Source organism: Hoplias malabaricus, chromosome 3 (assembly GCF_029633855.1).
Source record: "Hoplias malabaricus isolate fHopMal1 chromosome 3, fHopMal1.hap1, whole genome shotgun sequence".
NCBI classification, from domain to species: Eukaryota; Metazoa; Chordata; class Actinopteri; order Characiformes; family Erythrinidae; genus Hoplias; species Hoplias malabaricus.
The window spans coordinates 20,987,052-21,013,225 of record NC_089802.1 but is presented as its reverse complement, the minus strand read 5'-3'; the positions used below and the strand labels follow the sequence as shown (position 1 = coordinate 21,013,225).

Here is a 26,174-nt window from a genome sequence, read left to right as displayed (position 1 = left end):
CCGGACACCCTCCGCCACTTGGCTACGCCGAGAAATTCTGTCCATAAAAATTTTGAACAGAACCGGTGACAACGGGCAGCCCTGACGGAGTCCAACTCCGACTGGAAACCAGTTGGACTTACTGCCAGCCATACGAACCAGACTCCTGCTCTGTTTGTACAGGGACTGGATAGCTCGTAACAAAGAGCCCAGTACCCCATACTCCCTGAGCACCCCCCACAGAATACCCAGTGGGACACGGTCGAATGCCTTCTCCAGATCCACAAAACACATGTAGACTGGTTGAGCAAACTCCCATGCACCCTCCAGGATCCTAGCGAGGGTAAAGAGCTGGTCCTGAGTTCCACGACCGGGGCGGAATCCGCATTGTTCCTCCTGAATCCGAGGTTCAACTATCGGTCGGACTCTCTTCTCCAGTACCCCCGCATAGACCTTACCGGGGAGGCTGAGGAGTGTGATCCCCCTATAGTTGGAACACACCCTCCGATCCCCCTTTTTAAAAAGGGGAACCACCACCCCAGTCTGCCAGTCCAGAGGCACTGCCCCCGATGTCCACGCGATGTTGCAAAGACATGTCAACCAGGACAGCCCCACAACATCCAGAGCCTTGAGGAACCCGGGGTGAACCTCATCCACCCCCGGGGCCCTACCGCCAAGGAGTTTCACTACCACCTTGGCCACTTCAGCCCCAGTGATAGACGAGCCCCCCCCCCGGGGTCCCCAAGCTCTGCTTCCTCTGCGGAAGACGTGGGATTGAGAAGATCCTCGAAGTATTCCTTCCACCGTCTGGTGACGTCCCCAGTCGAGGTCAACAGTTCCCCACCCCCACCATATATAGTGTTGGTGGAAAACTGCTTTCCCCTCCTGAGTCGCCTGACGGTTTGCCAGAAACTTCTCGGAGCCAACCGAAAGTCGTTTTCCATGTTCTCACCGAACTCCTCCCACACCCGAGTTTTTGCCTCAGCGACCGCCGAGGCTGCGAGCCGCTTGGCTCCTCGGTACCTGTCGGCTGCCTCCGGAGTCCCCTGAGCCAACCAGGCTCGGTAGGACTCTTTCTTCAGCTTGACAACCCTCCTCACCCGGGGTGTCCACCACCGAGTGCGGGGATTGCCACCCCGACAGGCACCGACAACCTTGCAGCCACAGCTCCGTTCAGCCGCCTCAACAATGGAGGTCCGGAACATGGCCCACTCGGACTCAATGTCACTGGCCTCCCCCGGGATGCAGTCGAAGCTCTGCCGGATGTGGGAGTTGAAGATCTTTCTGACAGGTTCCTCTGCCAAACGTTCCCAGCAAACCCTCAGCACACGTTTGGGCCTGCCAGGTCTGTCCGGCATCCTCCCCCGCCATCTGATCCAACACACCACAAGGTGGTGATCAGTTGACAGCTCAGCGCCTCTCTTCACCCGAGTGTCCAGAACATATGGCCACAGGTCAGATGATACGATAAAATACTATAAAATCGATCATCGAAATGCGGCCTAGGGTGTCCTGATGCCAGGTGTACTTGTGGACACACTTATGTTCGAACATGGTGTTCGTAATGGACAAACTGTGACGAGCACAGAAATCCAATAACTGAACACCACTCGGGTTCAGATCAGCGGGGCCGTTCCTCCCAATCACGCCCCTCCAGGTCTCACTGTCATTACCCACGTGAGCGTTGAAGTCCCCCAGCAGAACAATGGAAGGCATGGTACTCTGAACTGCTGTTCGGTGCATAAGCACAAACAACAGTCAGAGCCCTTTCCGCAGGGAAATTACCCTCTCGTCCACTGGGGTAAACCCCAACGTAGAGGCGCTAAGCCGGGGGGCTATGAGTAAGCCCACACCTGCCTTACGCCTCTCACCCTGGGCAACTCCAGAGTGAAAGAGCATCCAGCCCCTCTCGAGGAGATTGGTTCCAGAGCCCATACTGTGTGTCGAGGTGAGCCCAACTATATCTAGTCGGTACCTCTCAACCTCGCGCACCAGCTCAGGCTCTTTTCCCACCAGAGAGGTTACGTTCCATGTTCCAAAAGCCAGTTTCAGTAACCGAGGATCGGAACGCCAGGGCCCCCGACCCCGACCACCACCCAATCCACAATGCACCAGACCCGGATTACTACCTCTCCCACAGGTGGTGGGCCCATGGGAGAGTGGACCCATGTATCCCCTTCGGGCTAAGCCCGGCCGGACTCCATAGGTGAAAGTCCGGCCACCAGGCGCTCGCCAAGGAGCCCCTCCCCCAGGCCTGGCTCCAGGGTGAGGCCCCGGTAACCCTGCTCCGGGCAAGGGAGGCTGTGTCCTCGTTATTATCTTTTTCATTCGTGTCTTTATGGATCACTCTTTGTCTGGCACATCACCTAGGACCAATTTGCCTTGGGAGACCCTACCAGGGGCTATTGCCCCCGACAACATAGCTACTAGGCTCACGCAGGCACGCAAACCCCTCCACCACGTTAAGGTGGTGATCCAAGGAGGAGGTTTTCAGAAATATACCTAAATAAACAGCAAAAATCAATATTATTATAGGTTTACTGACACTGGGGCTTTGTAAACATATTAGATTGAAAGATTGTTTGTGGGTAGGTAAACCCTCTATATACCAACATTTTATATTTAAATTTAAGCCTTGCCAATAATATAACCTTTTTTAACACTTTAATACACCTAATTTTTAAATAAATGTTGTGTTAGATTAGCAAGGATTGTAAATTGTTAGGCAATGACAACCCAAGAATCCGGGCCATGAACGTAAGACATTAGCCAACCAGTGTGCAGGGGGGCGGGGCGTGTCTCAATACGGGTGGAGTTGAGATAAACCCGCGCGGCTGCCACAGTGTTCAGGCGAGTCGGGGTTTGGACGAGCCGTCGCGGGAAAGGTTACTTACTCACAGAGAGGAGCTTTCAGCCATTTTATTCGCGCATCCGCTCGGTGGAGAAAACAGCGCTGTTTATGAAGAGCGAAGGTAAAAACTGTGTTTATTTGAAGGCGACAAGTATAGAAAGAGCCCCGTGTTATTGTGTTGACAGTTGGTGTTTTCTCTGTGAATTCTAGCATGTGCTAGACTCTATGTGACGACGGCGGCGGGGTGAGAGACAGTGAGATGCGGAGAATGGGATTGGACCATTACCGGTAACCGTGTTTTGTGTTTGTGTTTTGTGCTTGTGTTTTGTGCTTTGACGTAATTGTGTTGTCTGAATTAACTGAAAGTCTTTTCCTTTCTCTTTGGATCATTGATGGGAAATTTCCAGTGCAGTCTTCTAATGGACTAGTGCTTTTTGGGCCATTAGAGTTGAGGCTGCTGTTACTGTGGCTTAAGGCTCAGGCATAAACATAAGCATTTGTCCAGACTAAGCAGTATTGATTTTCCAGGGTTTTCAGGGGAGGTTGTATGTGTTTTCCTGCCTCTCTTTACTCTCTGGTTGTCTTTCAGTTTTGTCTAGGATTTGAAAACAATTGTGAAAATATTTTTTTATGATTTCACTAATTAAGGTTATATGTTTTGGTCTTTGTGTGGATATTGTTGTAATGTCTATGATTCAGTGCTTTAACAAGCATGTAAAAGTTACTTTAAGAGGATAATTGACAGGCATATTTTACAGGGTTTAAATTGCTATAAAGAGTAAAGTTCATATCAGTTTTTACAGAATTGCTTGCTTAGTCCCTGCTTTTGTTTACACACCTCTTCAAGTATGCTGCACCACCACTATTACTCTGCTTCTGTCTTTTACAATGCCTTTGCTGTTTGTGTTTCTCTCTGAACTCTGTGCGCCCTTAAGCAAGTCCTAAGACATTGTGTATATGCCAGTAATTGTTTACTGACGAGAATAAATGACAAATTAACAATTCAGTAAATAGAAGACTTTTAACTGTAGTTTTTTTTTTTTTTTTTTTTTTTTTTTTTTTTTAAATATTCTGTCATGTAGCTTCTAGTTGCTTTAATTTGTAGCGTTATATATGGCATGAGTATTGGATTTATGTAAAAAGTAATGTGAAAAGTCTGAAAGCATATTTAATTTAATTTCTGGTTAAAAATACCAAACAAACTGACTTTTAAGACAACCCACAAGGGGAAGATCAAAGAAAAATATGTTTCCAAATGTTGAGTTCAAATAATGATTAGATATTTAAAAGAAAATGGGACCCCTAACATCCACTAAGATCTGGTAGACCACCACAGCTGTCATGTCAGACAAAGAGTATAGTAGTTAAAGCTTCTGCCTTTGAGAGTTGGGAGAAAATGAAACTTCTCACTTATACACAGGTGTTCTTTTCCTTTCTAGATTTCAGTTTTGAGAAGTCAAAAAGGCAGAGCATATCGAACTGAGAAGTTGCTAGTGGTCTCAAAACAATGTAACTGCCTAAGATCCCAGAATTTTTATATATATGTGTGTGTATATACGTATATATGTTGTCATTCAAAAGGAATGACTTGTTATTTAATTGCCATTTTGGCTAGAAATTAAATGAGTGAAGAGTGGTTTCATTTTCAGAGGACTAAATGTGTACAATTCACTCTGCTGACATAAATAACAAAACACTGTGCAACTCATTCATTCATTGTTTACATTTACAGCATTTAGCAGATGTTCTTATCCAGAGCGAAGTGCAAGTGCAATCCAGTATATTTCGGTGTGCACTAATATTAGTACTCACTTAAATGGGTCATAAAGGATGGGTCTTCAGTCTTTGTTTGGCGACTGCACCAAGACAGCTGTTCAGACAGTCAGTGGAAATTTGTTCCACCGTCTGGGTGCCAGGACTGAGAAGGGTTTTGATGCTAGTCTTCCACGTGTCTTGAGGAATGGCAGGTCAAGTCAAGCTGCACTTGAAGCTCTAAAGGCTCAAGGTGCAGCCACACTTATGAGCATTGCCATAAGGTAAGGAGGGGCTGGTCCATTCATGGTTTTGTAGGCAAGTATGAGATTTTTAAACGTGATATGGGCATCTACAGGAAGCCAGTGAAGAGATTGCAGCAGTGGAGTGATGTGGATGAACTTAGGAAGATTGAAGCCATGCAGCATTATTTGTAACCACTTTGCAATTCAGGGTGGTGGTGGGTCTGGAGCTTACCTGGAATCATTGGGCACAAGGCAGGAATACATCCTGGACAGGGTGGCAAACACACGTTCAAACCAATTGACACTTTTTAGAGAGTAGTCAATCAACCTACCACGTGTGGTGTTAGACTGGGGTAGAAATCAAGTTTTGATTACTGTAAAACTCTTGCCTCTGGTATTAATTTCTCTTCCCTCCATAAGCTCCAGATAGCTCTGCATTCGGTAGCCCACCTTCTTACTAGTGCTGGGTGATCAGAGCGCAAATCAATATCATGATTAATTGAACATTTTATCATGATTACGATTAATGAACGATTATTTTGTTTTTGTATTTTTGACCCTCATAGTTCAGTGACTCCAGAATGCTCCAGTATTAAAGCTGGGAAATGTTTTCTAATGTTGTTGGGAGCTGGTTTTTTGGGCACTGTTCGTATTTGGTGTGTGATTGTGCTTTGGTCGCTGAAACAGTTTTTTTTCTCAGTGTTTACAGTTGACTTCTTTCTGTTCAGGGTCATCTTAATTAAAGTCAAAGCAATACACATTCAAACCATCGACGCTGTGTTTTTCTTTGGTACGAGCTGCTCGAGTCACTTGGTTGGCCTCAGTGTTTAGGTTCTCCTCCGTATTGCTCCATGTGGCAGTATCACTTGACTACAGCATGGTGGTGTGGTTTTAAAGGGACAGTACATGAACACACTTTGGGGACATAACAGAATAAAAAAAAACAGTTAAAAAAATTATATAATCAATATAGACAAGATTATGTTGATTAGAAGTTCTGAATGTCTGTTTCAATTAGTTTTCGAATACTTGCCCTGCCCAACTACTTATCCACACTCGCTCGCATCAACACATTACACGTGTCCTTTATCATCTCCATTGGGTCTCTGTTTAATACCGTGTTCAGTATAAAATCTTCTTGTTAACATGCAAAGCTTTAACTAAACTCGCCACTTCCTACCTTTCAGACCTTCTTCAGTCCTATAGACGCTCCCATACCCTTAGATCTTGCACCGCTGGCCAACTATCCATTCCCTATTCAAATCTTCACAGCCTTGGCCACCGGGCTTTCTCCAGAGTCTCCTGTTTCTAAATTTCATTTCCTCCACAAATCCAGCAGTCAAACTCTCTGGGGTGGCTTCCCAGACAGGGATTAAACCTAGTCCTTGACTAATCACCCCTCTGTCTTCTTTTAAGTCCCACCTTAAGACTCACATTTTCTCCCTTGCATTCTTCCTCCCAGTACCATAAATGTTTGTTTTCATGTTTTCTTTATAATGTTTGCCTGTTATATTGTCTATACTAATTGTAACTTCTCAGCCTCTCTGGGTTCTTGAAAAGTGCTTTATAAATGTAATTTTTTATTATTTATTATATTATTAGAACCATTTATAGTTAATAACTGAAACAGCTAATCAACAGGTGTCACATGTGGATTTATGATAATAAAAAAACCACAAGCTTCTGTCAAATCCTTTTACTGTGTAAATTGCAGCTTGCAAATGGACCTGTGCAGTTATCTGCACATACAGCAGGATGTTAATGAAAAAACCTGACAAATTCAAACTGCACTGCACTGATTGTAATTTCACAGCAGGGATTGCTCAGTGTTAAATTGCACCTATACTTCTCTTTCACACCAGGTCCTTATTTTGGCTGTGCATCCACTTCATGTTGCCATGGCAGCATCAACCTGAATATCATGATGTTGGGTGGTGGAACAGTTCTGTGGCCTCTGTGCTAAACGCAAAAGTGAGGCTCGGCAGTGAAAAAGTGGAAAAAAAAAAGTCTCATAAAGCGAAAGTGTCTAATGTCTGCCTGAGAAGTGTGTGCTTTGTGCAAAAGCCCACCAAGGGTTTTTTTTTTTTTTTTTCACGGCTGAAGATATTCATGAGTCACCATATTTTGCTGCATGGTTACAAGCTGTCATAGCAACTGTAGCACAGTTTTTCTGGACTGAATAGCTGCGTGTTTAGCTAGTTGGACCAAATGTAGTGAGTTCTAATTAATAATATAATTAATAACCTCCCTGCGGAGGAGATAGATGCACCACACACTGTAGCCTCATAAGTGATTTATGGAGAGATGTTTAAACCTAAAGAAAATAAGGAGGAGTAGGGGTGGGTGATAAATGATATGATAAAATTAGGATATTCCGATACCTAAGGGCATTTGAATGATATTTAATAAGTCACAGACACAATAGTTCAATTGTTAAAAATATGAATATATTTTTTTATATATAAACCTGTATATTCTCAGTATTGTTTTTTTTTTTTATGTATGAATGATATCCACAATAGTCTCACCAAAGCATATGTTTTAGCACAATTTGATGGTGAATAATGATTTAAAAAAAAAAAGCTATGAAACAAATCATAGGATCCTGATTTAGTGGGGTAATCTTTGCCATATTAAATACTTGAAAGGAAAGTGAAATGGCTACATTAGCTTGGGTATTTGGGCCAACTTGACCCCACTGGCCTTGGAGCAGCAGTGATGCGTAATGTCCTTATGGGATTTATTTTTTTCCTTTACTTTCTCAGCACAGAATCATCTCTGGAGATGATAGATGGAGACATCAGGAGGATTGAAGCCTGCCAGCCTGCATCCTAATTACGCCATGGAGCAGGAGTTCAGCTTTAGCACACTGGTGAGTGTTTGTGGGGGTGGGTTGGTGGGTCAGTTTTTTGGGGGGGTTAGGGAGGAATATGGCTGAAACAGCATTCTCTGACTCACTCCCATTAGCATGCTTAGTACAGCCGCTCTGTCATTCACATCCTTTCCCCTTGAAATGGAGGGAGGGAGGGAGCGGATGTAAGGACCCCCCCCCCCCCCGTCCTTCACACTTCGCTTCCCCCCTTCATGAATAGTTGATGATTAAAGACAAAGAGGGTGTTATTCTTCATCTATTTGTCCCAATAAATAAAAGACCCACCTTCTACCGACTAACGATAATGTAGCATGTTAAATTAGATTCGATTAAGTTCCCCATTCATGTTTATTGTCACATGGAATAAGTGAAGCTAAGTTTACATGTCCAGCAAGTTTTGCCTGCTGACTAGCCCTTACACAAGCTCCTCTCGGCACTGCTGAATGCTGATAGGATGCCCTCTTTCCTCCCTGACCCTGTCAAAAGGGCCTCTGTTTGGTCATTAGTATGAGTGCCCAGGGCCAGCACAGTGGCTTCCGGTCACTTCCGCCACTTTTAGTTCTGAAGGAGACATGAGACTGAACTCTCTCTCTCTCTCTCTCTCTCTCTCTCTCTCTCTCTCTCTCTCTGTGTGTGTGTGTGACATTATTCATTCCATGATCAACTTTTTATAGAGAATGATGTTTATATTCAAAACAATCCCAAATCTGGTGTTGAAAATTTTTGTAGTTAAGAATGTAATATATGTAACATTGTCACGTTTGTTACATTGTAAACATATGGTCTGTTAAGAATTGCTTGCACACAGCAATAAAGGCAGGGGACTCATCACCTACACAGGCTGTATCTCCCTAGACTTAACACTTATTTTTTGATGTCTGTAGAGGGCCGTGCGTCTGAATGGACAGATTAATTTACTACTAGTTCTTATTTGTGGGCCAGATCAAGATAAATCTAATGTAACGCACAAACACATACAGTGCATATGCAATACTTATCCTACTTGGCAACACTTTATTCGCATTTTCTGTCCCACCTTAAATGATTGAAATTGATTTATGCTGTGTCCCAAACCACACACCTCTTACCTTTTACTTTCTAGACTACTGAATTCCCTTCTGATGATATATATATATATATATATATAATATATAATATATACACACACACACACACACAAAATATGTAGTGTGCTGGTGTGTGGTTTTGGACAAAGCAGTAGTAACACTGAGAATTGCTGTTTAAATTTGAGCTTTTATTCATGTTTACTACATTAACACGACAGGAGAGAGGTGTTAGATTTTATTCTCCATAATTCTCCCTCGTGAACAAATCTGAACATTCAAAGAGGCAGAAACACTTAGGCCTGTAACAATAATTATATTATCAACTTTTCATGTAATATATTCTCTCTGTTCTCTCTGGAGCCATTATATGTTTAAAAACAGTTTTTTAAATATATTTCTTATTTTCTATTTATTTAGGATATTGAATTTGTTTTATATTCCAATCTCTTAATATTTTTAAAAGGTTTTTGTAATAAGTTCAATGCTCTTGAAGGGAGTGTATTTGCATTATTATTATTATTGTTATCATAATATCTGTGGAATAAAATGGTACATGGTAAAATGGAACAATAAATCGACTACAAAAATGGCTATTTTAACAGGCCTAGAAACACTGATAAATGTTTGATGTAAGTTGATGACGTTTTTTGCTGAAGGAACATGTCTTGGTTTTGGAAATTAATATACAGTTACATTACAATTTACTCTGCAAACATCTAGGGATAATCTGGAGGCTGCCTCAAAATGGCAATAAAGTACAGAAAATATTAATTCTACAGCTATAGAATAAAATCCAAAATCACAGAGATTCCTTAAGTCTTTCAAGTGTCTCCATCTTTCTTTTTTATTCCTTTATTTATGTCCTTTTCTTAGTAACAGCTTGTGCTATAACCTAAAATATGAAATAAATCTCTTGTTCTCGTTTGTAGTTTAGAATAGTATAGAATGCATCATTTTTTATGTAATATAAAAATATATTAATATAACACTATTTGGTGTAGGTGTGTTTGTGTTGCCAGAATTCCTTATGGTTCACCATGCCTCTTTCTCTGTGTGCAGAAGAAGCTGGCGTCTGAGCCGGACTACACAGACGTGACTCTGCCGGCGGTGGAGCGAGTGCGTGCTCTCAGTAAGATGGGCTACAACATTGAGATTAATGAGGACATCACCCCGCGCCGCTACTTCCGCTCAGGCGTGGAAATGGAGCGAATGGCCGCTGTCTACCTGGAGGAGGGCAGCCTGGAGAATGCCTTCGTCCTCTACAATAAATTCATCACGTAGGCATGCTCACTACACACAGCTTTTATACAGTTTTCACACACCACTCCCACTCGCTGGTTAAACACGTAACATTCATATGGTAGTGTATGGACAGTGTTGAATATGGAAAATTGTTTTACAGAAACCATTTAATGCTATAATGTGAATGTGTGGAACTAAAATCCAATAGTAATAAGTGTATAATTTTGAAGGCTGTTTACATAAATACACAGCCATTCTACCATTGTAATAGATTAGGGGTTGCCAACCAACTCTTTTCCTGTAGAACTGTGGCTCTTCCATTTATATATAAAATATATATAGCTATGTACCTTTACCATGACCCTTTGGACCATTTGATTTTAATTTAAAAAATAGGAAACAACTTGTTTCTGATTATAAAGAGAAAATTGCATGGAAATAAAACAGGAAAATTCTCCATCTGTTACAGGGGCTGTGGTCAGGGCGACTCAATCCATTTTCATTTTCATATTTTCCCACTGCTCTTTGTTATCGTTCTGTTTCTCAGCATGACAACTCTAGAACCACATTCTGAAATCATTGTGGCAAAAAACAAAGCCTCAGCAGTGTTTTTCGTTATGGCACGTGATTCTGGGGAAGAATGAGGGTTTTCCTTTAGGAGTGTGAGGAGATTTGTGTCTAAAATGGCTTGAGTTGACTGTCTATTTCTGTGTTTAAAAAATTCTTTCTTTCACACAGTCCTGTGACATGGGGCACAAGTTGCTCTGAAATATTCATCTTTATTTTCAGTGTCTGGCTCCAAAGCCATTCCGCTGAGCTGCGTCTCTGTTCGAGGAGAGAGTGGCAGTATAACTTCAAAGATTCAGTTTTCTTGGATTTGACCCAGTCTTGGTTTGTGATTGTAGATCCTGGTAGTAATTTACTTTTTTCTGGCTGTTTTTGTCTGATGGATAGGCCACCCCTGCAGTAGATTTTAGGAAGATTTGGTGGCCATATGGCTTCTCTTGTTTCGCTTACACTATAAAGAATGGATCTCTTGCATCTCAGACATAGAATCCTTTTCACCCAAGGGAGTGTGAAGTGGACCTCAGCTAAATTGCTGGGGAATATGTAACTTCTTAATGCAAAGTAGTGGATGTTTTGATTGCATTATTTTTATTGAATAGTGCTCCATTTCTCCAACAAGCCAAGGGGGCTTTATACATACTCCTTAATCCCACAATAAACCCACTTTTGATTTATGTGCACCAGCTCCAGAGTAGGCCTTAACTTTGTAATTTGGCAGTGGAGAGGAATGAGATTAGATTTGCTAATTAGATTAGTTTATTACTTTAATAGTAGTAGATAATCAAATATAGCAGTAATGTGTAGTTGAAACTCTGACTCCCACACAGATCTGTGAGATCAGGCTTCAGTTTCACATGCTCCAACAGATCAAGGGGAAATTAGAATTTCTAAACTTCCCTCCAGATCCAGCTCATACAGTAAGCATCGTGTGGAGCAGCTTAAGACGCTGCACTGAGCATGAGGTAAATTAGCACTGACAGCTGCGCAACGAGTAGAGAGGTGAACCGAATCGCTTGTGACAATGCCAGAGATTAGAATGATGGTGGGCTGTGATGAAGCGCTGAGAGAGGAAAGCACACAGAGATATGAGTTTAGTCGATCAATCCAATAATAGTCAATAGATGAATTAATGTTCCTAATTTCCATCCAGTGATTCTGAGTATTCTTTGGACCCACTATGGCTCTGATCAGGATGAAGCAGTTACAAAAGATAATTGTAGGAATGGATGATTAGTTGATTAAAATAAGCACTTAGATTTTAACACTTTGTATTGCTGACTTCACATGAGCCTAAAGTCCCCATACTTAATGCTGAGTATTGGCTAGAGAGGTATAAAGCCCACCCAGATTTGGGCTGTGGAGCAGTGGAAATGTGTTCTCTAACGTGATGGAGATCCATCAAATCCTATTGAATAAGTTGTATTTATGGACCAAAATCAACATTAGTACCATAATCCACTAATGTGCTCATGGATGAATGCCACCAAATCCTCAGATCCAGAATCTAGTGTAAAGTGTAGTTTGAGACTAATGTCAAATGTTTTCCTGTAAAACAGAGACTGATCCACACCAGGGGCGCCCAGCTATGTTTCTGAAAGACCTTAGTCCAGCTGCTTCCCCATTTAAACAATTGAATTAACTACCATCATTATTTTCCTGGTTTTGTAGGTTTCATTGAGCAGGAAGCCACCAAATTATGTTATGCTGTTCCAATCTAGTGCAAACGGAACACATAGCATTTTGTTGCAGTATTATAATTACTATCAGTGCTGTCTAAATTAATGTGTTAATGCATTTGACACATTTTTAACACTAATTAATAAAATTTTTTTTTTACTAACTTTGGCAAACAACCTCCCATTATTCACACTTTTATTACAGAGCCTGGGGACATATTTGTGGATTTTTTTAGCAATGTAAACACAGCCTTACTACTATTGAGTTCAGAATGTAGATTACATTTTATTTATGCTGAAATATGTATTAAATTTCATAATTAACATAAATAACAGCTTAATATAACATGATTAATATAACTTAACCTTCCAGCTTCTCTCACTTTCTCTCTCTCTCACACACACTCACACTCAAAGAGCTCCTGTTTCATCTAGTACGTCACATAACCGTGTCATTTAACTCTTAAAAAGTTGTTGGAAGATGGAGTTGTTTAATTTTTGAGCCACAATTGTATCATTAATTTGCTATTTTATTCTATGTCTAATGCAGATCTCTCTCTAAAAAATTCATTCATTCATTAAGGGTCGTGGTGGGTCCTGAGCCTACCCAGAATCACTGGGCAGAAGGCAGGAAAACACCCTGGAGGGGGCGCCAGTCCTTCACAGGGCGACACACACTCACATCTACAGACACTTTTGAGTCACCAATCCACCTACCAATGGGTGTTTTTTGGACCGTGGGAGGAAACCAGAGCATGGGGAGAACACACCAAACTACTCAGAGACGGTCACTAAGAGTGGGACTTGAACCTACAACCTCCAGGAGCTGTGTGACTGCAACGCTACCTGCTGTGCCACCATGCTGCCCTAGGCAGTTTGTCATGCAGAACATTTATCTCACTCCCAAAAAAACAAAGAGTACTAGCATTTTAGCTTTATACATAGTATACATTTAGAATATCAGAAAGGTCAACATTGAAAATCTCTTATCCTCTCAATAGTTTTTCATGCGCACACATTTCATTCCCTAGTGGAACTAACAGCTGACTTTTGTCTGTGTGCAGTTTGTTTGTGGAGAAACTCCCCAGTCATCGGGATTACCAGCAGTGCAGAGTCCCCGAGAAGCAAGTGATAATGAAGGTAAGCCTCTGGCACCCAAGCTGAGTGATGGAGCCCTGCTGTGCTGAGCCCACTGTAAATCTCATAATCATTATGCTTCATTAACCATCCTGGAGACACTGGCATGCTTTCTTGCATTAAAGAAGCTAAGCAGAGGAGAAGCATGTCTTGGTTATCCCCCGCGCAGCCCACTCTAGATATATACAGATTGCATACACCAAGTGTCAGCTGTAAAGGTTTTTCCTATGCCATTCGTGTCCAACAGCAGTATGACACTGTCACAATACACATAGTAATATTCATTGTTTTCAATACGATACAAGCTGTGAATTGAATACATTAAGATTTTATTTTAAAAACAATTCTGAACCGTTTGTCAACCTGCGTTAATGAGTTGCAGCCATCTGCAGAGCATAACATAGTTCTGAGGCATGCTGTAGTTTCATGCAGCATCTCATGGCACGGAGTGAAATAGGAATGCTGTGTTATTTTTACAATGTTGGAGAATTGTTTAGAGCTACTGGTGAAGCTATGCCATGCTTTTGTTGTGATTAGCCTATTGAACGATTAGCTGGTTGTGAAATGGCTAGCGGAGAGAGCAAGACTGGCCTGAAACAAGTGTTGCCAGTCGTCCCGTATTTGAACACTAAAAGATGCGTTCCGTTTTGAACTGATACAGGACGCATTTTTTGTTCAGTATTTTTTAGGTCACCCTTTTATGGCAATGGTTTGAGGCAAAAATCCACAGCTCTCTCTCAGCCAGAGCAAGGGGCAGATACTCCACAGCTCCTAAACAGAAAAAGCGCTTCTCGTTGGTCATCAACTTTATTTAGCCAATCAGCAGCCAATGGAGTCACAGTCCCTCCTACAGGGGGTTGTTTTGCTGCGGTGCTGAGAGCAGCAGGTCAGTGCTTAAAAATGGGGAATTTAAAGCTTCATGTATTTTTTTTTTTTTACACTGAGTTTTTTTTGATACACTGAGTATCATCAGTGATTTCACAAACTAAAACCTTTTGAAAAGTTTAACTTTTTTTTTTTTTTCATTTAAGAGCTGATTTTTGCTGAATTATCACTATTTCTGCTTTTCTACTTTTTTAAAATTTTTTATATATTATTATTATTTTTTTTATTTGAAGTTTTATATTTTGTCCAATCATTTTGTGGTGAAAAATGTCATCAAATCCCCCCCCCCCAAAACATCATTCAGTCTAATTCATTTACTTTACAAGTTGTCTCTCTTAAAGTCTGTTCTTCCTGATGTGAGAGCCATTAAAGCACCACATTGATAAGCCACATTATAAAAACCACTGCCATCTGAAGTAAATAACATAGATTATCTTGTTACAGTCAGAGCCTTCAAGGGGTGAGATATATTTGGCCGCAAATAAACAGTCAGATCTTGACGTTGATGTGTTGGAAGCAAGAAACTGGGCAAGTATAAGGATTTGAGTATCTCTGACAAGGGCAAAAATTGTGGCGGTTAAATAGTTCCTGGTATAAAGTGGTGAATACCCACCAAAATTGGTCAAAGGAAATACACCTGATGAACTGACAACTAGTTCATGGCCACCCAAGGCTCATCAATACACTTGTGTAACAAAATAGTAGCCTGTGGTTTGACGTCAAAGTTTTAATTTTGTGGCCTCCAGTGCACAGTGGCTTCATTACACACCTTTAATTTCCGCTCCTTCTCTGTTTGTAGAAATTGCAAGAAGTGGCTTTTCCTCGCAAAGACCAATTAAAAAAACTCCTCCATGAGAAATACAGCAAGGAGTACAGTGAATATTTGAAGAGGCAGGTGAGTTCGTGGGATTCCTCAGTGCACTCAAACAGATTATACAAATTTCTTAATGTCAGCCATTGGTCGCTCTAAGCCAAGTGTTAGTAAACACCTTCTCATCAGCATTGATTACACACAGATTTGTATCCCTGCCTCTTGATGTGTGTGTAATGCTGCAGAGATACAGTAGCTTTTGCAAAAGAGGAGAAAAGTGTACTGTTTTGAATTTGGATTTTAATTTATATCAGAAATGTATTTGATCATATTTTTGTGCAAAATATCAAAATGTCATACCTTTGTAGAAAATCCAAAGATAATCCAGGCTAATCTACAAATAACACAAAACCATTTTTTAGAAATATAGCGCAAAAATATTTTTTTGGTTTCTGAGTTAAATATTTTAATTTATTAAGCTTACATAATTTGTATTACATGTTTGTTCTTAAAAACTAATAATCCTGTCTGTGTGTGTGTGTGTGTGAGTTTAGAGCCAGACAGTGCCTGTAGCAGTGTGCAGTGAGCATTTGCAGAGGTTGTCTCTGCTGGAGGAAGAGAAGCAGCGTGTGGCGCAGTTGCGGAAAATGCAGCTGGAGTCAGAGCAGTTCCGCTACTTTGAGGATCAGCTGCGCAGGCAGGAACAGGCCAACCGCAAAGAAGATGTCACCCCTAAAGTGCCTGAACAAACCGATGGCTCCTGCCTGTCACAAACCCCCAAAAACCATGTGCACCTAGACCCCAAACCACCAGCCCCTGCCCCTAAACCAGCTGCCACCTTAGCAGCAGTGCAGAGTGAGTGCCAGTGAGCATGACCTGTGATAATGCGTGGTTGTATTAAAATACATTTATAATTAATCAATCAGTAAAAAAAATACGGATTAATCACACAATTTTTAAGTAATCATTGTCCCTTCTTAAAACTGAATCTTTTAATAATGGATATTTTTATATGTAGAATAAAAAAATTAAGGTATAACTTTAGAGAAAGACTACGCTTCACTATTAGTTATTAATAAAATTGCTGCACTCTGTGTTATAAATGATTATTGATGCATTAACAGTGACCTGCTGTTTGCCAAATTGTGAACCCACTTCCATCTACACTGTTAGACCTCAGATCTCTGGATACAGACCTTACTTTCTCTTCTCCATTAGTAGATATTAACACTGTCCGCTTCAGCGCATATTTGTTAATAAGCTGACTCTCTTAACAACCAATTTTATTTAATTAACCTCAGATAGAATGTTCTCTATACTGATGATATCATGGTGTTTACCTTAACATGGGAAACAACCTTATTCACATTCTCAGGTCTGAGCTTGATTTTTACTTTTACATTTTCATTGTCAGGTCACTATTTCCCCTTTTTAATCTCTGGTATAAATGATTATTATGACCTTTAAGGTGTTTACAACCTTATTAATAGCCATGTATTCAACAGATTTTTAAGCCATTTATAAACCTTTATATGTGTAGTTTTATTTTCAAGTGGTATCCGAATCAGTGTAAGATCAGCACAGTGGAATTATATTAATATTAGTGTCAATTGATTTAAAAAATATAATCACAGCTCTAAGTTAAAATGCCTGTACTTTGTTTTTGGGAAGGAGATAAATGTTAAGTGTAATAAGCGTGAAAACTAGTGAGAGGAAACTGTACTTTTGACTTTAAATATACCATCTCAGTGTAATTTTGATTATTTTTTTTTTATTAGAAATTCTTAATTTCAGGGAGAGCTTTAACATCGAACACAGAAGAATATATGGGATAATTAGATTAATAGGCAACTTCTGTGTGCGTGCGCAAGAAGATTAGTTAGATATTTAATACATATATTAGCATGAATATAACATGATCTAGGCCTAACTTTGAAGTCAACATTAGCCATGCCATACTGTGTTTACATCACTGAATACAACCTCTAATGCATCAGATCTACAGGAACAAATTGTGAAGTACGTTGTGGCCAAATATGTTTGAACAATTAATTAGCATTAAAAAAATGAATGTGAATGTGAATTAACGCATTCATTTTGAAAGCACTAATTTAAATACATTCCTATTATTGAGAACCTGAATCCAAGATACAAGAATTGAGACTAATAAACATACTACAGAAAATACAGGTTATGATTTGTATGTTGAGTAAATGCTTATGTTATGCATGTTTATCTGTCTCTAGATCAGCGGGTGGAAGGCCTGAGACGGGTTCTGATACCACGAGACCTGACATACAGGTTTCTGCTGCTGGCTGACAGCAACACAGCCAGAGGCATTGAGACATGCGGTGTGCTGTGTGGAAAGCTGGTATGAGCGCTCTCATTTCAGACATCCTGTCCTTAATTCCTTCAGACTATGCTCACATTACAGGTTTTGGGAGGCACAGATATGAAAGAGATCTGATGTTTTAGGGGCTAATATAACTAGGCTTGTGAGATTATTTAAAACATACAATTCAGATCATACCTGGCCAGTGCTGATTGTTGTGGTGGTGGTGGGGGTTAAACAAACAAAAATATGCATTGGGAATGTACTGCAATGATCACCTGAAAGGCAGCCATTAACCTACGTGAGGAGCCTGTCATTAGACATTTGCAAACATTTTCTTCAGTAACGCCTTGCAACACCGCAAATACCACAATCAAGCTGCTTAAACCAGAGAATGTAGACATACTTGTTTTGTTTCCCATATGGAAATTTGCTTAGCCACCTTGGCTTGTATATTTAAGTGAAATTCATACTTTTAAAGCAAGTAACTAATTTCATTACTTAAAATTACCAATGCTTACTAAAGATGTTTAGGTATTTTATTGCTCCTGATACCTATATTTCTCATAATTGTCAGACACTTTGTTTTAACAACGTTAACAGAACATGTAAAGTATTTCCAGAAGAAAACTTATGATTAGTGGCCCAAATAGTTGGGTCATCGAGTGTTTATTTTCATAACCAAAAGAGGAACATGAGTTCATTTGTTTATTATGCAGACTCAGAATAGTCACAAGGTCATAATATTCAGATCATGCAATTGCTTATCTTCCTTAGCTTCTGACTGTTTGATTTCTGAGATAAGAGTGGGTATGTTTATAAGGGCTTTACTGTGAAGGCTGTGGTATTACTGGAAATGGGTACGAGTCGATGTAATTGTTGCTCAATCCCCAGAGAATGAGTCTATGAAATATATGTTAATATGTATCTGTTGGACTCTGTTTGGCATTTGAATGTGAACTAAAGTGGTTTAACAAAGGACTGGCTGAAAAAATGAAAAGAGAGGAAAAAAATCCTTGCTTGTGTTCTTTACCCCTAGACTCACGACGAGTTTGTGCTCACACATGTGATTGTGCCCAAACAATCAGCAGGCCCAGACTACTGTGACATGGAAAATGTGGAGGAGCTCTTCAGTTATCAGGACCACCATAACCTGCTGACCCTCGGCTGGATTCATGTGGGTTTTTTAATTCTCTGTTATTAAAAAAACAGGGAAATGGTTTATAAAACCATTATTACAAATATTAAGTATTGTTTTTTTTTTTTTGAGTTGATATTAATCACTATTACTTCTATAATATGGAACAGTTTCATTTTTCATTAAAATGGATTGCAGGCAGATGCTACACAATGGTACAATTCTGGCTGAGATTTTAACCCACAGTATAATTCATCACTTATTATCTTTGTAACCTGAAAGTATTGTGAGGGTGTGGTGATTGCAAAAGGTTTCATAAAGCATTTAATGCTTCACAGAAACCAGCACCTGCTTTGCTCTGGCACCACACCAGCCTGATATAAAAATGTAAATATTTATATGCTTATGCCCATATGTAAAATAATATAAACAAGAAATGTTTTTCCATACCTATTTCATGTCAGCAAATCTCTCTTGTACTGAACTGCCTTTGCATAAGGACAAGGTTTGAAAAGTGAGACTTGTTTCTGCAGTATAATGGAGTGCTGGTGCGAGGCTGAGAGTTTGTTCAAAATGACCCTATTGAGTTCTCCTATTTACATGATCAAATGTAATGAGGCTTCAGACAGGGTCACCATGGTAACATTCCTCAGCATTTTACAGTACCATTTATTCTTAGCTGCTACCAATTCACCTGCTGATCACACATCTCTGATTTGCAGAAAAATGATATGCAAAGATGGTGTGTGTATGTTTGTGTATGTGTTTATTTGAATGCCTGCAGACACACCCCACGCAGACGGCTTTCCTTTCCAGTGTGGATCTGCATACACACAGCTCCTATCAGCTTATGTTGCCTGAGGCCATTGCCATTGTCTGCTCACCCAAGCATAATGAGTGAGTTCACAATACATTCACACACAACCTCATTCAGTCAACCAAACTTGACCATGTTTCTTTAAAGCGGGTTATTTGGCACATTACCTATTTCAGATTGGTTGATTACGTCTGTGGTCATAAGTATGTTTTATTTATTTATCATTTAAAAGACTAGGGTAGTGTCATTACAAAAGGATGTCAGTAATATTCATGGTGTATTCACACTTGATAGGAAATCTTGATTTTAAAAAAAGCAGAGATGCTTGTTTCAGACATTGCCGTCACACTGTGTGGATCAGACACTGCAGAGCTACTAGAGTATTTAGATTGTCACTATTTTTCTGAGAAAAGCCCTCTCACCAAAAATATCCAGCACTCAATGATCTTATCTCAGTCTTTTAAAATAGATAGTGGGCGAGAAAACTGTTCTTCACACAGTTATTATGAATGATATATACATGTATGTTTGCTGCTATTGAGCACCAGACCTCCCTACAGCTTCCAGAAACATCTGTCCACTGTGACAATTTGGGTGAATTATTTATTTAATTTTTTTTTATTATTATTTGAGTTTAGCCTCCTTTTTAAGCAGTATATTTCATTACTAAATGGCTCCTCAAAACCTGCCAAAAACTAATTTCCCTGAGATATAATGGAATATTCTGCCACATTCTCCATTTGGACAGGATTAATATAACCCTGTGTTATTTTTACTGCTTGTTTACCATATTTAAAAAGCTCAGGAATCTTTCCTGAATCAGGAGCGCACACTCCGGAAACATGACTGAAATGGTCTGTTCATCCGGGATTAACAACACTGAGATACTACAGTAATAATTACTTTACCCCAGGTCCAAAGGTAAAACTAATCCCGTCCAAATAGGGCTTATGACAAACATTGTCTATGACCTGCAAAGATTACTATACATGGGTAAACGTGGTTAGGATTTAAAATCATTTAATGATCCCACTCTAGCCATTGTTCGACCCTGCAGCTCACCGTGGCCTCGCCTCAACCCAGAAGATGAGCCTGCACAAGTAAACAGAAGGAGGGAAGACAGCATATCAGCCTCAGATATCATGATTCAGAGGCTAACAGCACATTGCGCTGACAGCATCACTGTAAGCGGGTTGTGTTGTGTGTTTGTAAAGAACATGCTGGGTTTATTTTAAATACTTTTCGATTTGTGCATTTCCGTCTTTATATCTGAATTCTATTTATTTTCTCAATCCCGCAGTTCCGTCCGTGTTCTCTGCATCACAGAAATCATACAACCCTATAAAATGTACTGTTATTTGTATCAGCATAAGAATTATATTTATGTTTTAAAACATTTAACTGCAGCAATATGGTGTCATGTCTATAGAAAACATGTGTAATCCTCAAAAGTAAGTGTGTAGTTAAAGGTAAAGGCTTTTTTAACTTCTAATGCAGGTGAATGTAAGTACTCATATATTGTATTTATTATAATATTTTCCCCTCCACACTCTGGAATACCACTGCTTTCAATTTAACAGACAGAACTGCAGCTTTATACTTCAGTGGCCAAAAGCAAAGTGACCCTCCAGACAAAGAGAGAGAGAATTTGACAGGAAATTTGAATGTCTGTTGATTTAAGTCTAGAACTTGAAAGGGAGGATGAGGATAGCGCTGATGGATTGGATTTGCCGTTGTATGTTATTTATAGGTTAAGAAATTATTAGAGTTTTGTGGGTGTAAAAGAGTGCTGGACTGGTTTGGGCCATAGCCATGCACCGCACACCTACCCAACCCCCCCCCCCCCCCAACTTGTGTAAGACTCCGCCACCGATCGGAAGTGATGCATGAGTCACTTTAGCGCATCACCAGACCCTTCAGCTTGAAAGCTGTTTCTCTATAAATACCGCCCATCACAGTTCCAACAGAAATAAACACAGTTTATTTACCTGTTGTGAAATTTAGGGATGCTCATTATAGCAATTTCCCTGTTTTCTCTCTCTCTCTCACACACACACACACACAAAATCACACATATATCTTCTACATAATATTTAATATTAGGAATTAAAAGATTAAAACTATTTTTGTTATTAATATTGCTGTGTCATATTGATGAGAATATGATGTAACCACATTGTCTGATTGTATATAACTGTTCGGCCCACTGGTACCTACATGTATTTTAAGAAGCGAAGTTGATGTTTTAGTTGATTAAGGCATATGTTGCTTTACCCACTAGATCACCTACACAGCGATGACTCAGTCAAGTATCTTATACAGTACAAATATGTCATCTTTTTGAATGATGTCCATATATAGCTCACCCTTGTGAGATGCTGTATTATTGTCCTGCTTCGTGATATTCTTTGTGGATCTAGCTCAGGCAAAAGTCAGACCATAACACATTGATTTTTTTTTTGTATTATTGCAAGCTACACGTACATGAGTTGGATTTCTGTGTAGGATGTTATGTAAAGATTGTCACTGTGTGTGTGTGCGTGTGCATGCAGTACTGGGGTGTTCAGACTCACCAGCGCTGGAATGGGGGAGGTGGCAGGCTGCAGACTGAAGGGCTTTCACCCCCACTCAAAAGACCCCCCTCTCTTCACTGTAAGAACCTCACTCATTTTTTTTCTTCCTTTTGTTTTCATCATAAAGAGATAAAATTATTAATTACATAATCTTCTATTCATGCAAAATGGATCTGTCAGTTATTTAAATGAATAACAGGGCATAAATAAAATTTTCATTGCTGAACAGTAATAAATCGAGCATTAGAGTAAATCCAGAACTCTACTAGTAAGAAAATGAGAGAAAAAAAAATCAATATTGAGATGGCATTCTGTGCCGTAACAGGTATCGGTATTGGGCTGATATTAGCAAAACAAGAAATTCGATCCAGTCCTGTTGTGTGATGTTGTGTTATTAACTGTACAGTGGAGTCCAAAAGTCTGAGACCACTATTGAAAATTTCACTTTAATGCTGTTTCATCACCAGTATATATTATCAGCTGATTAACTTAAAGAGCTCTTAATTAAAAGCTCATTTTTAAATAGCATTAATTTAGTTTTGTTCCCCTCTAAATGAAGAATCACAACCTACTTTTTGATACTTGGTGCTTTAATTCAAAACAGCTGTTTTTAAATATATAATAAAATTGGCTGATACTTCAGCTTTCAGTATCGGTACTGGAAGAAAAAGCTTTATTCTATCTCTAATATAAACGGTGTGCCGACAAAAAATGGGGACATCCACCTCATTCATAATACTTTAAGGGAATATAGGATTTTTTAAAATGTATGAATTCTCATCAGTAAAATGAATTACCACCTACCTAATGCTGTTTCACTTTGAAAATGCAATCTAACTCAGTTTTTCATAAACTGAGTAATAAAGATAAATTGAGTAGCTGTGAGAGGTTTAATTTGATTGTAGCCTGCACCTGGCTGTGTGAGGGGGGGGGGGGGGATGGGTTTAAAGGGAAGTGAAAATGAATGTGTGCTATTTGCAGGTCTGTAAGCATGTGGTTGTGAGGGAATCCAAAACCACAGTGCTGGACCTCAGGTGACAGAGGGGGGAAGTGACCACTTCAGCAGAAGCAGGGGCTAGCCCCAGAAGCCCTATTTATATCTTCATCAAGACTTGAAGAATTTTTTTTTTTAATTGTATTTATTTATTTAAAAAGGTACTGTGAAGTGGAATCTCCATGTTGCACAGGTTGCTGTTGGCATTTTTTAGTGAAGCTGTGAACTTGTTCAGTGGCGTTTATTTTCTCTCTTACTCTAATTTGTTCTCAGCCTTTTTAATCGCTTGCTTTAGCATTTTTTCCCCTCTGTCTGGTCATTTTTGGAACAGACTTTTGTGATCAGACTCTTGTGTCAGCTTTGGCATTAACAGTTTGTCCTCAAGATGGCATCCTTTAGCTGTGTAAAGCTACACTCGAAATGTGAACTTTTATAGAGCTTTTTAAGAGAATGCAAAGGTTATTTTTTTGGACAGTTGCCTTATGTATAATATATAAAACAACAATATCATTAATAAACATTTGAGTTTTAATAGGGTTTTACGGTTATACACACAGAGCTACCTTTATATCCAATATGCATTTACAATTGAGGATTCTGCTGATAAAATGAACACTGCAGAATTTTTTTAGAAGCCACACTTTTTAGTGATTTGATGAGAATATATTCAGTTTAATTAAAGTCATCTGACAGAAATCCGTATTCTAAATGATAACATGTACATGTCCTCTACAGAGAACCCAGTCTGGCACATTTAAATCAGCAGTTTGTTAAAAATAACATCAGCACATTGGAAAATAATAAAGTATATTTAAATATATTTTCCCCCAATAGGTTAAACTTAATTTGTAAGAACTTTTCTCATGTTTAAGCTTGATCTCTGTTAAGGATGGTCCTGATATTTAAATTGAAAATTCAGCCAGGGGGTGTATAAACTTTTCCATAAGCTTATACTTAACATGTGAGCCAGAATAACAGAGTTATTTAGTGTTAAAAGGTTGTGTTGATTTTTTGCTACATTATGGAGAGTTAACTGAGATGCCTTCTCTACTGTTGAATAAAGCTAAATTATTATAGTTAAATAATAATAAATAAACAATAATATTAACAATAATAATAATGATGGTAAAGTCGATACATATGAGCAAACAGGGAGAGAGATTCACCACACTTGCCTCACTTGATCCTATGGATGCTTAAAGGGGCCATGGGTGAGGGGAAAAAAATACCTTTTTCCATGCAGAGTTTATTTAATTTGTGACTACAGTTTACAGATCAAATGCATGGGGTTTTTTTTAGGTAGTGCGCAAATAAGAAAAATATCTATCCATTAAAATCCATGCAAATCAAATTATAGAATTATTTAATTATAGCCTAGGAACAAATTTTAGAAACTGACTGCAAATAAAAAAAATTTGCTGTTGATTGAAAGAAAATAAGGCAGTGAGTTATAAATTACGGGAACAAATTATGAAACTCTGCACCAAATGCATGTTGTTCCCACAAAATATATATATTTTTTGTTGCATCCAGCCCACCTGGGTCTCCAAATGACCTGAACCAAAGCCTCCAGAGCTAAAACAAGCAAAGAAGCCTAAGACGCCTTATTAGAGGAGTTAATGTCGCAGGCCTACAGGCCTGTCGTGACACATCTCAGGTACCATTCCCTCATAAGAATGCCCAAACACCATTCAGACTTCCAAACATTGTTTCCACATCCCTCTTTTCACTCTGGATAGGAAACTGCTGTTTGACATCAGAATCTGAAAGCTTTCAGAGTGTTGGGTTTCCTCTTGCTTGTCCAGTGACCGGTTTGTGTGCATATCGTTGATTACATGTGAGCTGTGGTTTCGGATTAATTTTTTTCCTTTGAGTGGATCTGTGTGGGTGTGTGTGTGTGGGTGTGTGCCAGCAGTTCCAATGAAACAGCTGGAACTTGTGGCCACTTTGATGCTGACGCAGTGACACATACCACTTTCGTTTTCCACTGCCATTTTGTTAATAAAAAAGACAACGCCCAGTGGTGTCGCATTCTTTATGTACATAATCTCTTTAAGTGCTGCTTGAATACCCAAACAACTGCATTCAGCAGCAGCATGACGTGTTTTCTCATCATGTATGTGATCAAGGAATGCAGGCTGCTTCTATTGCTTCACCGTGTGCAGCCCCTCTTGTCTATTATGGTGGAAACCCGCTAAAAGCTTTGAGCACTAATCAGTTGGTCGATCGGTTCAGTTCCACCTGCAGCAACATTCTTGATGCAGTTGCTCCATTTAAAACTAAGAGATCTAAAGCTAAATCTCAACCTTGGTTAAATAGTGAGACATGAGCACTAAGGCAGGAAGATGGAAAGGAAATGGAAGAAGGATAAACTACAGATCTCATACTGCATGTTAAGAGTGCCTAGCTAATGGTGAAAATTCTAAACTGCCTTGTCTCTCAAAGGTTCTAGAGAAGATTGTCTGCATTTTTAGCTGAAAACGGTATTTTTCAATCTGGTTTTAGAGCACAACATAGCACAGAGTCTGTCCTACTTAAACAACAGTGTTTTTTTTTTTTTTTCTCCTCAAACGTACAGTGCCACCTTAAAAGACACATAGCTTCTCAACGTAAACAAACCAGAAAGAACTGTGTTTGTCTACAATTGTAGACGTCCTCTGTAAGGATGAGAGCAGACTATTTTCACAGTTCAGAAGGTGGTCTCCACTGCTTATAAGAGTGGTTGGATAAAAATGATTCTCGCAGAGGTTTCATTCATTCATTCATTATCTGTAACCGCTTATCCAATTCAGGGTTGCAAAATGCAGCTGCCTGGCTTGTAGCTGGGACCCAGATGAGGGAATACATATCGCCTCTTTGGTATCCCTACATTGGTTGCCTGTAAAATTCAGCGTTGAGTTTAAGGTCTTATTGGCTGTTTTTAAAACTTTAAATTACCTCCTCCAATCTCCGACGTCCTGGGTCCATATTAAACTCCAGGAGTTTCAACCCCCAACCTTCAGGTCCCTGGAGCTGTGTGACTGCGACACTAACTGCTGCGCCACCGCGGCGCCCCACAGTTAACCCATTTAATCCCACATTTTTTCCAGACATAAATATCCAATTTATATGTCATTATTAACCCTTTGAAAAAAATTCATAATTTTTTTTTTTTACATTTTCAAGGAAAAATGGGTGAAAATGTTAGTTTTATGATTAGTCACAATTGTGAGTGGTGGGATGATATGGTGTATATG

The 26,174-nt window shown here is 39.6% G+C and overlaps 1 protein-coding gene across 3 annotated transcripts; it reads left to right on the top strand.

Annotated features, from left to right (window-relative positions):
* The first annotated feature begins 2,799 nt into the window (after positions 1-2,799).
* On the top strand, positions 2,800-25,271 carry stambpl1 (STAM binding protein-like 1). Of its 3 annotated transcripts, none has more exons than XM_066666633.1 (12): positions 2,800-2,951; positions 3,041-3,118; positions 7,598-7,699; positions 9,826-10,043; positions 13,316-13,391; positions 15,073-15,168; positions 15,639-15,939; positions 17,331-17,455; positions 18,456-18,593; positions 19,339-19,451; positions 21,924-22,023; positions 22,926-25,271. In XM_066666633.1, exons 3-12 carry the CDS (start codon positions 7,619-7,621, stop codon positions 22,980-22,982), a joined length of 1,305 nt encoding a protein of 434 aa, XP_066522730.1. In that variant the 5' UTR covers positions 2,800-2,951; positions 3,041-3,118; positions 7,598-7,618; the 3' UTR covers positions 22,983-25,271. The 3 variants fall into 3 exon arrangements, with proteins under 3 accessions (XP_066522730.1, XP_066522728.1, XP_066522731.1); XM_066666631.1 differs by having other exon boundaries at positions 7,593-7,699; XM_066666634.1 differs by lacking the exon at positions 3,041-3,118 and having other exon boundaries at positions 2,823-2,951; positions 7,593-7,699.
* Positions 25,272-26,174: the final 903 nt, after the last annotated feature.